This window comes from Numenius arquata, chromosome 17 (assembly GCF_964106895.1).
Source record: "Numenius arquata chromosome 17, bNumArq3.hap1.1, whole genome shotgun sequence".
Lineage (NCBI taxonomy): Eukaryota > Metazoa > Chordata > Aves > Charadriiformes > Scolopacidae > Numenius > Numenius arquata.
This window is the reverse complement of record NC_133592.1, coordinates 6,759,805-6,772,416: the sequence shown is the minus strand read 5'-3', so window position 1 is coordinate 6,772,416 and position 12,612 is coordinate 6,759,805. Positions and strand designations below refer to the sequence as shown.

The window sequence follows — 12,612 nt, the reverse complement described above, 5'->3', positions numbered from 1 at the left end:
AGTATCCGAGTAAGCACTGCAGTGGGGTTTAAACAAAATTCCCCCTAATTTATGGGGGAACTGAAGAACTCGCTTATAGGAAACAACAGTGTATGTATAGATTTCGGAGGAAGGATACCAAAAGGTAGTTCATCTGTAAAGAAATCCATCCTGTGAGCCTGTCTTTCGGGGTAGAGGGAGCAGTTGATTGCTCTGCAGAAGAGAGTTTACCCCTTTGTTGAGCCAAAACTCTGTTCCTTCACCCTTACTTAGGCTTTAAACCACTGAAAGCTGCAAAACGAAGACCTTAAGGTATGTCTAGTGAGAATTTCACCTCATTGTGAGAGTAGGCACAAAAAGTTATTTTTTTCAAGTCCCTCTACCTACCCAATAGCTATGGGATTTATCTGCATCTTGTGCCTAAGAGATGGCTGGTGTCAGCAGCACCTCTGGTTTATGAATAGCATGGTCGGAGGAAAGAAGTCACTTTCCATAGACCGTGAGAGCTGGGATTATTCCTGGAGAATAATTCCAGGCTTCTGCTTCGGGGCACGTCTGCCGTTAATCTGTCTCCTGTGTTTGCAATCAAAACTGAATAGTATGGGGAAAAAAAAGGTAAATATATTAGTCTTTCTACTGGTTGTGTTTGTAGCAGCTGAGACAGGAGTTTGAGTGCAGTGGGACAGTTCCATTAGCGACTGCTGCTGATCGACACAGTGTTGTTCTGTTTACACAGCTTTGTCTTGCTGGCAATCTGTGAATCGTAAGGGTATTGCTAGCCCTCTGGCTGCCCCTGGAGATGAGTTTACCAAATGCTGTTTCTGTTTGGCTGCTTTCAGCTGTTCGGTGTCCTGCTGTGGTGCGTGAGCTGGGCTGATCTCTTCTACTCTTTCCACGAGCTCCTGCAAAACAGAACGCCTCCACCAGTCTATTTTGTAACTCCATTGATCGTTGGCATCACTGTGGTTTGTAGCTGTTTCTGTTTATTGTGACCAATAAGAATAATTCTTTCTTAGACAGATGAAGGAGGAAAAGGGTTCCTTTGCATTCATTGACTTATCCTGTACTCTTTGAACTGAATTATTAGTAGTTGTATTACTGAAGCAAATTTTGCTTACTGAAAAAGCCGCAGTTACAGGTACCTCACTCATGTAGATTCAGTTATGTAAGTTAAAATCTTTATAATAGAGAGATTTTTCTTCCTCCCACCTTACTCTCATCTGTTTCTTCAGGCTTGTGATCTAGGTGTGGAGAGAATTTGGATATGACTTTGCCTAAACAGGGAGATATGATAGAGCACGGCTTGTGCATTGTTCAGTATTGTATTGGACTTTGTAAAACCGTGTCTCTTATCTGGTGGTTGTTCCTCCATTAAACAGAAACCAAATTTGCTGTGGCTGGGATGACAAACAGGCTTGTGGCTGTTGTATGAAAAATGAAGCAGTAACATTTGCCCATTTAGTTTTTAATTCCCTTGGTTAGGTTTTTTTTAAATCTTGTTTTCTACACAAGTCATGATTGTCCATCTGGACTGGAGAAATGACAGCTCTTATATTTTTTAAAACGTTTTATAGCTAATATTTAATTGAGCCTAGCCCTAGGTACGAAGTCTGGTTTAAAAATTGAATTCTGGAGATGAGGCTCTGAAAACAGTAAAAACAATTTCATAAAGTTATTCGCTACTTTCCTTAGATAGAGGAGGTTTTGCTATTGACTTCTGTGAAGTTATGATGGGGCCTTATTTCACAGAGGTCCTGTTGTCGATGATGGCTGTAATAGCTGCCAACTGAGAGTGTGAAAAGGGGGAGCAGTGGGATGCGGTTGTGTTCACGTGTTCCTGTATTTACTTTTACAGCTGTTAGCGACTCTGCTTATTCAATACGAAAGGCTGAGAGGAGTTCAGTCCTCTGGAGTGCTCATTATCTTCTGGTTTTTGTCTGTGCTCTGTGCCGTGGGGCCTTTCCGGTCTAAGATCATGACTACAACAGCACAGGTAACATGGTAACATGCCATCCTTGTTAGCACTTGGAGAACAGGAAACATAGCATTAACATCTCTGTGAAGCGAATGAATCACCCAGTTTGGAGGCAGATCTGAGCCCGGATTTTGCCAGAGAGAAAGCGAAGTTTGGTTCCGTTGCCTTGACTCAGACTTGTGTAACTTGAAGGGAACTGGGATTTCTCATGCAATGTCAAAAAGCAGATTTTGCTTTGCCCAGGGCTATACTGGAAACCTGATAGACATGTGAGGGCCACACCAACATTGTATATATATTAGAACAGATTCTTTTTTTCTTTTTTTTTTTCTCCCCTTCCCTTTTTCCTTCCGCAGTCCCCTTCCCCTGCCATGCTCAAATAGGGGTGGATAGTAATCAGAGATGAGGCCTTTTAATATGTAATGTTCCTTTTTTGCTTAGGCAGCTTGGCCACATTATACAGCTCCATAGGCTTTCTTTTGTCAGTGTCTGATGTGCTGAGGACAGCATTTTGACTCCAACTGTGGCTGTAAATAGAGAACAGAAAGTTGGAGGGAGAGAAGAGAAACCTGGGCTGTCATGATTGCTGATTGAAAACATAGCAGGTTCTCCCACAGTAAGAAAACTGTTATGTTTCTCACCAAAACAAATTTCACTAAGTAGGGCAAAGCAGATCTTCAGTGATTAGATCATCAAAGGCTAGGAGTGAAAAGGAGCGTTTGAAAAACATCAAGGTGATTGCTTCTCCTCAGTGAAATCACTGTTGATTCTGTTTGGTGAATTTTTTTTTTTTTGAATACTTACTTTTTTGTAACTATTAGTGGCATTATCCTTTTAGCAAGGATTTTGCTATGCCAGGCTGTTGTAAATATTCCAGCGGAGATTGAATTAAACCTTAAATGCCAGTCTGTGCAGAACATCTTCACAAAATAGCTGCAATCCTGGTGAGACCCTTTAAAACACCACTTAAAAGTCAATTTTCAAACTGTAGTAGTGGTGGGTAAGTACAAATATTGGACTATCAATGTTTGAATCCTTAATCAACTTAAAATTATGTGTGCAGAGCCTTAGAAAGGGTATGGGTAACGTTTCTTCTGTTCTTGCAACTGCCAAAGACCGAATACTCATTCTCTTGCACCTAAGGTTTAAACATTTTTAAGTGAACAATGAGAGCATTCAGCTACATTGGGGTATGAAAGAGCTGTATAAGGGACATAGCCTCACAGCAAGAAGTTTTAAGTCAACTGCAGGCTCATATGAGTAGGAAAGGAAATATCTCTAGAGCAGATGGAACTGTTATTATGCAATACAGTGTGTTTTTGCAGCATCTTCTGAAAGTATTTTACAGTGACTGCTTGTCAGTGACAAGATACTAAAGTAAATGGATGTTCTCTGATCTGGGTTGACAATTTCTATGCTTAAGACATGATCTTGCAAGAACCCCTGGAGGTAATTTAAAAGGATGTCGTGTAGCCCCGAATCCAGAGGGTGTCTGCATGCAGTGAAGATGTATAAGCACTTTGAACTTGACATAATTTAATGAAAAGCTTGGAGATATGCATGTTGTTAGGCACTTTACAGAGTATGTGTGTACTTTTGTAAGATAATTCCTGCTAGCAACTACTTTGTATTATTCAACTGTAGAGGAAGAAAGGAATTGCCAAAAGAAGCTGTGAAGAAGTCAGTGTGTGTGTGTTGGAGGAGTTGGGAAGTACAATGAAAACAATCATTTACTGTGTTTCTTTTTCCCTCTAGGGCCATGTAAATGAAAGGTTCAGGTTTACCACATTTTACATCTACTTTGCTTTGATAATCATTGAGTTGATCCTTTCATGTTTTAAAGAAAAGCCTCCATTTTTTTCCCCTGTTAATACACATCCTGTAAGTATTTTTACTTTGTTTTGTTTGCGTTTTACTCTCACACGTTTTAAAACTATCATGTTTGAAAACTGCTTTGGATTGTCATTGAGATTGCAGTAGTTAGTGACCCCCTTACAAAACAGTGGGAAAGGAGAGTAATATTGGGGTTTGAAGCCTTTTTCCGTTATATGTGCCATCAGTAATGACTGGAAGCTACGTGATGAAAGCAGCTCTCCTACTTGCTGCTTCACAGCAGTTTAAGTTACATTATGAACACTGAAGGGTAATATTAATTATTTCAAGAGCGATTTTTATGGAGATGGTGGTCTACTTGCTTAATATTCATTTAGAGTTAGCTAAAGTCTATAAGGGTTTTCTTAATAAATGATTTCTATATGTGTTGAGAGTAGGTATGGAAAAACATTAATAACAGAAGATATTAGTAGTGTCACAGGTTAAATTTCTTCTCGAATTCATAAAATGGTCTCTCTAATTGGATTTATGTTTTAATGAAGCTGAGAGAGAAGTTGAGTTCATTTCTTAAAATGAACATTTCAGAAACTATAGAATGACATTTCACTTTATATAAGTGTGATTTAAAGGCAATATGTGAAGCAATTTTTAAAGATAAAAAGAGTTTTGCGTGACATGGGAAATGAAAGAAATCAATTTTATGTCTCATTAGGACATAGGTACATACATGTAATATACCATATAATATACCAAAATTGATCAAAATAGACTGTCTTCTTACTAAAGTAATGGTAAGTGTTTTCCTTTATTTATTCTGTTGGTTTTTTTTTTCCCCATAACTTTACTATAGAATCCATGTCCAGAGTTAACTTCAGGCTTCCTGTCAAGATTGACATTTTGGTGGTTTACAAGGTGAGCTTCTCTCTTCAAGCTGTCGGACAGCTGACAACCCCAAACTCTACTTGTGATATGTGTTGTGCGGAGTTAGCAATACCGACATTTTTCCTCTAAGTAGTTGATGTGGGATGCTCTTTCATCCACAGTGCTGTCAGCACTTCTAGCCTTTTTAGAAACAGCTTTCAGAGTGTTCGTACTGCCCAAACGTCTTCTCTGAAGAGCAGTGGCAACAACTGGGGCATGAATAATGGGGTACACAGTCTAGTTGTGTTTACTGTGTGCTGGCGTATAACCTAAACCAAGATCATAGAATCATAGAATGGTTAGAGTTGGAAGGGACCTTAAAGATCATCGAGTTCCAACCCCCCTGCCGTGGGCAGGGACACCTCCCACCAGACCAGGTTGCTCAAAGCCCCATCCAGCCTGGCCTTGAACACCTCCAGGGATGGGGCAGCCACAGCTTCCCTGGGCAGCCTGTTCCAGTGCTTCACCACCCTCACAGTAAAGAATTTCTTCCTAATATCTAATCTAAATCTCCCCTCTTCCAATTTAAAACCATTACCCCTTGTCCTGTCACTACATTTCCTGACAAAGAGTCCCTCTCCGGCTCTCCTGTAGGCTCCCTTCAGATATTGGAAGGCTGCTATGAGGTCTCCCCAGAGCCTTCTCTTCTCCAGGCTGAACAACCCTAGCTCTCTCAGCCTGTCTTCATAGGAGAGGTGCTCCATCCCTCTGATCATCTTTGTGGCCCTCTGCTGGACCTGTTCCAACAGGTCCATGTCCTTCCTGTGTTGGGGACTCCAAAGCTGGACACAGTGTTCCAGGTGGGGTCTCATGAGCAAGACTCTCGTCTTGCTCATGTAAGACTCTGCTCAATGTAAGACTCTGCTCCACAAGATTAATTGTGGCAACCTTTCACCCACCTGAGGATGTGTTTTGTTTCCCGTTGAGGTTCACGGGTGAATGCTTTTTAATAAGGGCATTTTCCGTGCAAGAGGGAAGGTAAACTGTGTTATATATACAAGTGATTACCACCAACTGATAGTGCTGTCAAAAGGCATGTGTATTAAAGATGCAAATTTGAGATTGGGTTTGCTATCCCCATGATAAAGTGGAACAGCTGTCAAAGGTCATATTAAGACCAAATTTTTCAATAGTGGTTGAGGATTTTGTGGTCTTCATTCTTCCACCTATGTAACTTCATTTTCCTGGCAACAGCCCTGTAAAGTTCTTTTCAGTGGGAGAGTGAGATCCTTTTAAACTTCCAGAGTTTTGAATGTTCAGCTTCCCCGTCGAGGTTCTTGGCAACTAGATGCTTGTATCCCTTGACAAAATTCCTCTTACTGTTGAGGAACTGTAGTTTTCAGAGAAATCTGATTTTCCTTTAACTTATGTGAGCTTCACTTTTTCATTTTGTTCACTGCTGGCAGTTATTCCAGATAGACTTAGTTATTTTCATTTCTGAAGCTTCACTCTTTTCAGTTCACACCACAGTTTCATTCAAATGCTTCTGGTAGTTGGTTTTTATTGTCCTTTTTTTCTGAAGTGATGCTTTCAATAAAATACATGTAATCAAAACTAGGTAATGTCCTTTCCTTAATTGCAAACATCAATATAAGGAACAAAGGGAGATGGAGTTATAATTATCAGCCTTTCTGTGGAGATGTGTCGTCTTGCTTTTGTTAGCTTAATAGACACAGAGTTTCTAGCAATGCTTGAAGTACTATTAGCCAAACTGAATGGGATTGTTTTTCTCTGTACGTGCAGCATGGCAATTCTTGGTTACAAAAGACCCCTCGAAGATAAAGATTTGTGGTCACTGAATGAAGATGATACTTCAAAAATTATTGTGCAACAACTAAGTAAAGAATGGGACAAAGAGAAAGCAGAGTGCAAACAGTAAGTATATGAACAAATCTGCAAACAGAGATTGATCTGAGTCATTTCAACATTAATAAGCTACTCATCCCTGAAAATGAGCCAACTAAAAATGGCACCTACCTCTTCAACCTATCTGTTCTTCATTAATATTAACAGTCAAATTTGCTTATTTTAATATGTCTAGGCAGAGGCAAGCAGGAGCCCTCTGGGGCTTGTGTACCACCTACACACTTTTCAACTACGTGCTTAAAATCTACACGGGCAGGTAGTGCCATTTACCACGTGGAGAAGGGCTGAAGATGCAGAAAGGATTGAGTTGGTTGGGTTGTAGAAAATGAACAGCTTTCATCAGTGAGCTGGTAGATGTCTAAACCCATAATTGCCTCCCTCCTAGGCATGTTAGAGCACCATAAACCAACAGGAATTCCTCATCATCCCCATCATGAGTTTTTTGGCCTGACGCTATTTTTAGCCTTAAGGCTCTTAGCAGTGAGCAGCTCTTCAGTTCCTAGCAGTAAAGATATGAAACTCAAGGCATGTGAAAGGCAGGAGGGGGAGAGATAGCCCATTTTAAGAGCTGAGACCCTACTCCTGTTGCCTAGGAAGTTAGCAGCAAAATTCCCATCGTCTCTGATGGAGATGGGATGAGGGTCAGAGCTTGCATATAGTTACATCCATGCTGGAGAGGATATCCTTTTTATTGCATGTTCTGTGCTAATCTGATCTTAAGAAATTATCTATTGTGCAACTGTATTTCCTTCTCCCACTGGTTAATGTCCAAAATGTTTCCAAAGAAATAGATGTGGTGATAGTGTGTTTCAAATGAAAAATGTCAATAAGGAGGAGGCCTGCGCTTCCATTTCCTTTCATTGTGGAACTTTCTTCTCCATGTGGAGGCTTTCCTCTGTTCTCTTCTGTGCATATCCTTGCCAAATTGGAAAGACCCTATTACGTGGTAATATTAGGAGAGAGTTGTAAGGTCCTTGGCAAGGCTGATTATGATGTGGAGAGTTCCACTTCGCAGCTAAAATTTGAAAGGTTTCCAGCACTAACACCAGCAGCTTGTCCACTAGTGCTCTGTGTGTGCTGTGGTTTTACTTTGGGGTTTTTTGTTTTCATAATGTCTCTATTTTTATGGTGTAGAATTATTGCATTGTCTGGGTTCTGGTCTTTTGCTGTACAGACATAAATCTCACTCCCTCAGGCTTTTATATAGTAGGAGCCACAGCCATTGTGCAGAGGTGCCTAGGGTCCAGGAAAACTTTTGCTAGGAAACCAGAAGCTGTGCTTGGAGTGTTGTCATGGGATTCATTGCATTTTGGAAATTATTCATACAAACTGGAGCCAGCTGGCAATGAATTTAAGCATAAATTCTGGCTTGTGTTTAGCTCAGGTAAGAATTTGTGATGACTGTATTAATGATTCTAAGGTGGGGAACAGAGCAAAAACAAAGCAAATCACTCTACTGCAGATTGCTGGGTTTCACGTAACTCTAAAAGCTTCCTGGCTCTGCTTGTTCTTCAATTACGGGTACGTATTCTCAGTTACTTCATGTCAAATAACATTAGTGGTAGTTGCTTGGCAGCTGTTTTAAATACTTTTTTTTTTTTAAACTCTTCTCATTAAATCTGCTCTGAGCAAGCTTTTATGACACTAAAAATGCTGTGTCAAGTTGTACATGTATTGAAAGTGCCATGGAAAATATTTGCCATGTACACAGTACTAATTTATTTTAAAAAAACTTAATCAGTTGCAACTCTGGTATAGATAAAGCTTTAAACTTATTTTATTGTGATGGCTATCACATTTCTAGTGTTCCAAAACCTACAAAATCTTTTTTTACATTTTGCTTCGCAGCTGTCTTATGAGTTACTGTTAAATAATTGCTAATGATTCATTTGCTACAAATGAGTTACAGGACAGATCAGTTCGGATTTAAGTTGCTATTATAGAAAACAAAGCATGCAAAGAGTATTTTTCCTTTGCTTTTGCTCTCTTTGCACGCATGGCTGAAGTCTCTGCTCGCTCACTTTACTGATAAGGGCAGTTGCTTCTGAGGAAGTTCGAGTTGAGCTGGATGGAGAAGAGAGAGCTGGAATCTGTTTTGCCTCATTTTTAGTTAGCTCCTGAGACTCTGCTTATGAAGACAAATTGAAGATGCAGGGCCTTGTCATCACTATGCAGAAAGCTATGTGTTTTCCCATGAGATAATCAGCATCTATTATCTGCCCTGCTATAAATAATGGAAACTAGGCACATGCTTTTTGCTTTGATAAAAAACTGGGTGTGAGCAGTCCCACACACTGCTGGAAACCTGACCTCACCCAGCACCTGTAGTAAACACTGGAAGTGCATTTTCTCCCTTTGGAATTTTTTACTGTGAAAGAACTATTGCGTTGCTGTTAGGTCACTGTAATAAGCATTTTTAATAGCATAAAGCCAGGGGCAGATAGTCTTGTTTCTTCAAATCCTTCAATGAGTTTAACAGCCTGGTTGCCAGAAAAATAAAGCTTTGCTCATAAACTTTCCAGGTTTGATCTGAAAGGACAAAGGCAACACTGTTTGTTCTTGTCTGGGGAAAAAAAAAAAATTGTCTGGTTTAGGTTCTCCCCCTGCACTCAAACTTTATTGCAAAGAAATTGGGATTTGCACATGCCTTTGTTTGAAAGGATGTGAACAAGTTTCTACCTGTGAACTGTTAGCCACAGTGATCATTTGGAACGCTCACAGGCTGTTGGAATTATTTGACTCTGCAGCCAGCCAGCTCCAAAAAATCTGCCTGCTCTTTATGAAGAATCATAAATCCAACCTCACTTGGTAGTACTTAAAAGTTATTTTTCAAATGCCTTCTTGTAAGTCTTCGCTGTTCCTAGGGTCTTACTTCCATCTGCCCCTTCTTATAAGGCTTATGTGTCCAGACTCTAATTTCCTTCTCCCTGCTCCACCCGGACTTAACCTTCCTGGCTGACATTCAGGAAATTGTTCTGTAGGTCCCATAGCACCCAAGAAACAACAGCAGTTTGGTATTTGATAGTAGAAAAGCTGCCAGGCTGCTCTTTGAGAGTAATTCATGGAGGAAACAATTTCCCAGAGCACCCCCTCTTTATTGATAGGCAACAGAAGTCAGGCACCCAGAAGTGCTTCTGGAAATCCCACCTAGAGCCCTGGAGAGCAGCACAGACCTGCTGGGTCCATTTTTCATCAGTCTCAAAGAGCTTTGCAGAAGAGGTCACTTTTGTTGGCTTATTCTGCAGATGGAGAAAGAGAGGCATAAAGTAAGAAAGAGATACAGTCAAACAGGGTTTAAACGCCTAAATTGTCATCTGAGTGAAATTTAGGCACCTAAAACCAAAGTTTCTGTCCTGGAAGAACCTCGGACAGCTGTGGCCCAGATCTCGGCGATGGCTCAGCTTTGGAGGTGCTATGGTTTGTACTCTTTTGAGTTTCCAGGAATGCAAAACTGTATTTTGAGAGGGCTGTGCCTGCTTCCTCTCTTAGCTTGGCGTGTGATTCAGTGCTTGTCCCCCTGGAGGGATTCAGACTACTCCTCTGAAAGCAGGTGTTTGATCAGATAAGGCTAAAGGTTTAGTACAGCTACTAATTGAATAACGAACACAGTCTAGGAAGGACTAGGTGAGGGTGCCTTCTGTGGTATGTAAATAGCAACTGTTAGAGGATTCCTTTACAAGAAATTGGAGATTCAAGGTCAATTCTGTCATCTGTCGAAGGAAGTTAAGCCTTCATCTCCTACTCCTTTGGGCTGCCTTCTCATCCCATGGTGACTGATTTTCCGGCCCATGGAGTACACCTTGTAAGTGCTGCAGAAAAAGGAAAGAAAACAAGACTCTATACACAAGAGTGGCCTACCCCTGAGAGCGTCTAGATCTTGTCGAAAGTCTTGCTGTTAATCAGTAGCAAAGAAAGGAGCAGACTTTTTGATATTAGTGCAGTGCTGTACGCATAAAGCAATGACATTCTCATTGTCGGTTGTCTCTTATTGCATTCCCTTAGGAAAGAAGATGTGACGTATATGAAGAAATCTAACCACGTGCTGAATCATGTTGGTGATGGTCCAGAGGAAGCAGAAGTTCTGATCAGGGACAAAAAGCGCAATAGAAAGCCTTCCTTTCTCAAAGCTTTGTTGAGGACCTTTGGGCCATACTTCTTAATTGGCTCCTTCTTCAAGCTGATACAAGACCTGCTTTCTTTCGTCAACCCTCAGCTGTTAAGGTTGGTTTACGGTGCGAGTAGTTTCTATGTGCAGTCCCAGTGGAGGCCTGGCTTTGGCATGGAGTATTTATTTTTGAAATGCATAACTAGTTTCCCTCACAGTGGTCCGTGTGTGTGTGCTCCCCCACCTTCCCGCTGAAATGCCATAAGAGAGGAATTCTTTCATGTGGACGAAGCTGTAAATTGGGCAAGCTTCACTGAAATGCATGATTTGTAAATCGTCCATCACCAACAGACAGCTTTGAATTATAAATTACCTGTTGCTCCGTGCAGCAGTCCAAAGCAATTTCTCCCTATTTCTAAAGGATAATTTGTGAAATCAAAGCGAAGCGCTGCTTGCTGGATGCAGTGGTCTCTGTACATTTGATACCCACATGTGTTGGTGGTGGCCGCAGCTGTAGCGTGACTTGATATACAAATGAAGCGTGATGCTCATTTAGTGGCCATGCCGCTGTCATCTGGGAAAGATTTTTGGACCATTTAGATGAGTTCATGTGTTCTTAGTTGTGCACAGCAATGAGAATGTGTGAGGCACAGTTGCAGTAAATTTCCATGTGAAATAAAATTACAGTTCTATTTAAAAAAAAAAACCAACCAAACAGGTGAGATCTTGACGAAAGTGGTATGTCCTCAAACTCTCCTTGGATGAGGAACATCTGTACCTCCCGTCTCCAGGGGGACCAGTTGCTCAGCCTGATCCATAAAGGAATTTACACAATCCCCACATTTTTTTCCTCTGTTAATATTATTCTTAAAGTGAGAATTTCACCAGATAAACATTAATTAAGAAGAAAGTAACAGTAGAAATACCAGGTTTTCTATCAAAAAATTATTTTTTATTACCAAATCAATGGAAATGCACATAGTCCTGTTAATGCACGAGAGAGGAACGGAGTTTGGATGGAGGCCGCAGGTGGATGTAGGAAAGGGGAGAAGAGAGGGCCCTGCTCCTATATCAGTGTCTCTTAAAATAACGCCGATGCGGAGCTGTGTTCTGAGATCATGTCGCTCTGTGGGTGGTTTGTGACATACCCAGAAATTTGCTAAAAAGAGGGTCCGACCCAGTATGGTGACATTTAATAGCTTACAGTCTGTCATCTTCCAGAGTCCCTAGTGAAGAGGAGGCAGCTGGTTTCCTTCTGAGAACACATTAAGTATAATCTATTCTGGGAATTTCTCAAATTTGCATAAATTCCTGGATATGTTGTCAGTGATATCTCAAGGCATATGATGGGGAATTTCTTCTCAAGTTTAAATTCCCGCAGTTCTTGGAAAATGCACTGCTAGTGGTAAGAGAAAATGAAAAAGACATAGCTGTCTGGCAAGTTGCACATAAGATAGTTTTACGTTTCTAAAAAGATTGCTGAATCCCATGCTGGGACTACGAGGAAGAGATTTTCCTGAAGCTGTCCACTGACAGCATGACTGACTGGTGCAGTGCAGAAGATCTCTCTGGACTGGAAGAAGAAAAATGCAGCAACCTCATACTTCTAACGCAAGGCTTTGGGGCCTGATTTGTAGTTTCCAGGTGTATTTTCCCCCCGCTGGTTATTTGAACCATGGAGTCTAATCTCTGGTCCTCCCATATTTTGATAATTCAATATTCTGGTCAGTAGTTTGAAGTTGCAGATGCGATTTTTGAGAAGACTGGACATTGCCATATGTTGTTGTGCTGTTTGCTTTATGACGGTGCACAGGTCTCGCAGGGAGAGCAGCTGTGTGTAATAAGAAATGGCTTATTAATAAAAGATGATACAGCCAGTTTAATGGTACTACCATTGTACCAAAAAAGTAGGCGTGCAGAACTCTTTATGCAT

At 40.9% G+C, this 12,612-nt stretch overlaps 1 protein-coding gene across 1 annotated transcript in view; it reads left to right on the top strand.

Annotated features, from left to right (window-relative positions):
- ABCC3 (ATP binding cassette subfamily C member 3) overlaps positions 1–12,612 on the top strand; it is a 50,736-nt gene that overhangs the window by 14,988 nt on the left and 23,136 nt on the right. Inside the window, exons 3-8 of the mRNA XM_074160350.1 lie at positions 819–944; positions 1,835–1,972; positions 3,710–3,835; positions 4,638–4,699; positions 6,452–6,583; positions 10,577–10,795. Of these exons, the coding sequence (XP_074016451.1) occupies positions 819–944; positions 1,835–1,972; positions 3,710–3,835; positions 4,638–4,699; positions 6,452–6,583; positions 10,577–10,795 (803 nt within the window). The remainder of the gene's footprint in view (positions 1–818; positions 945–1,834; positions 1,973–3,709; positions 3,836–4,637; positions 4,700–6,451; positions 6,584–10,576; positions 10,796–12,612) is intronic.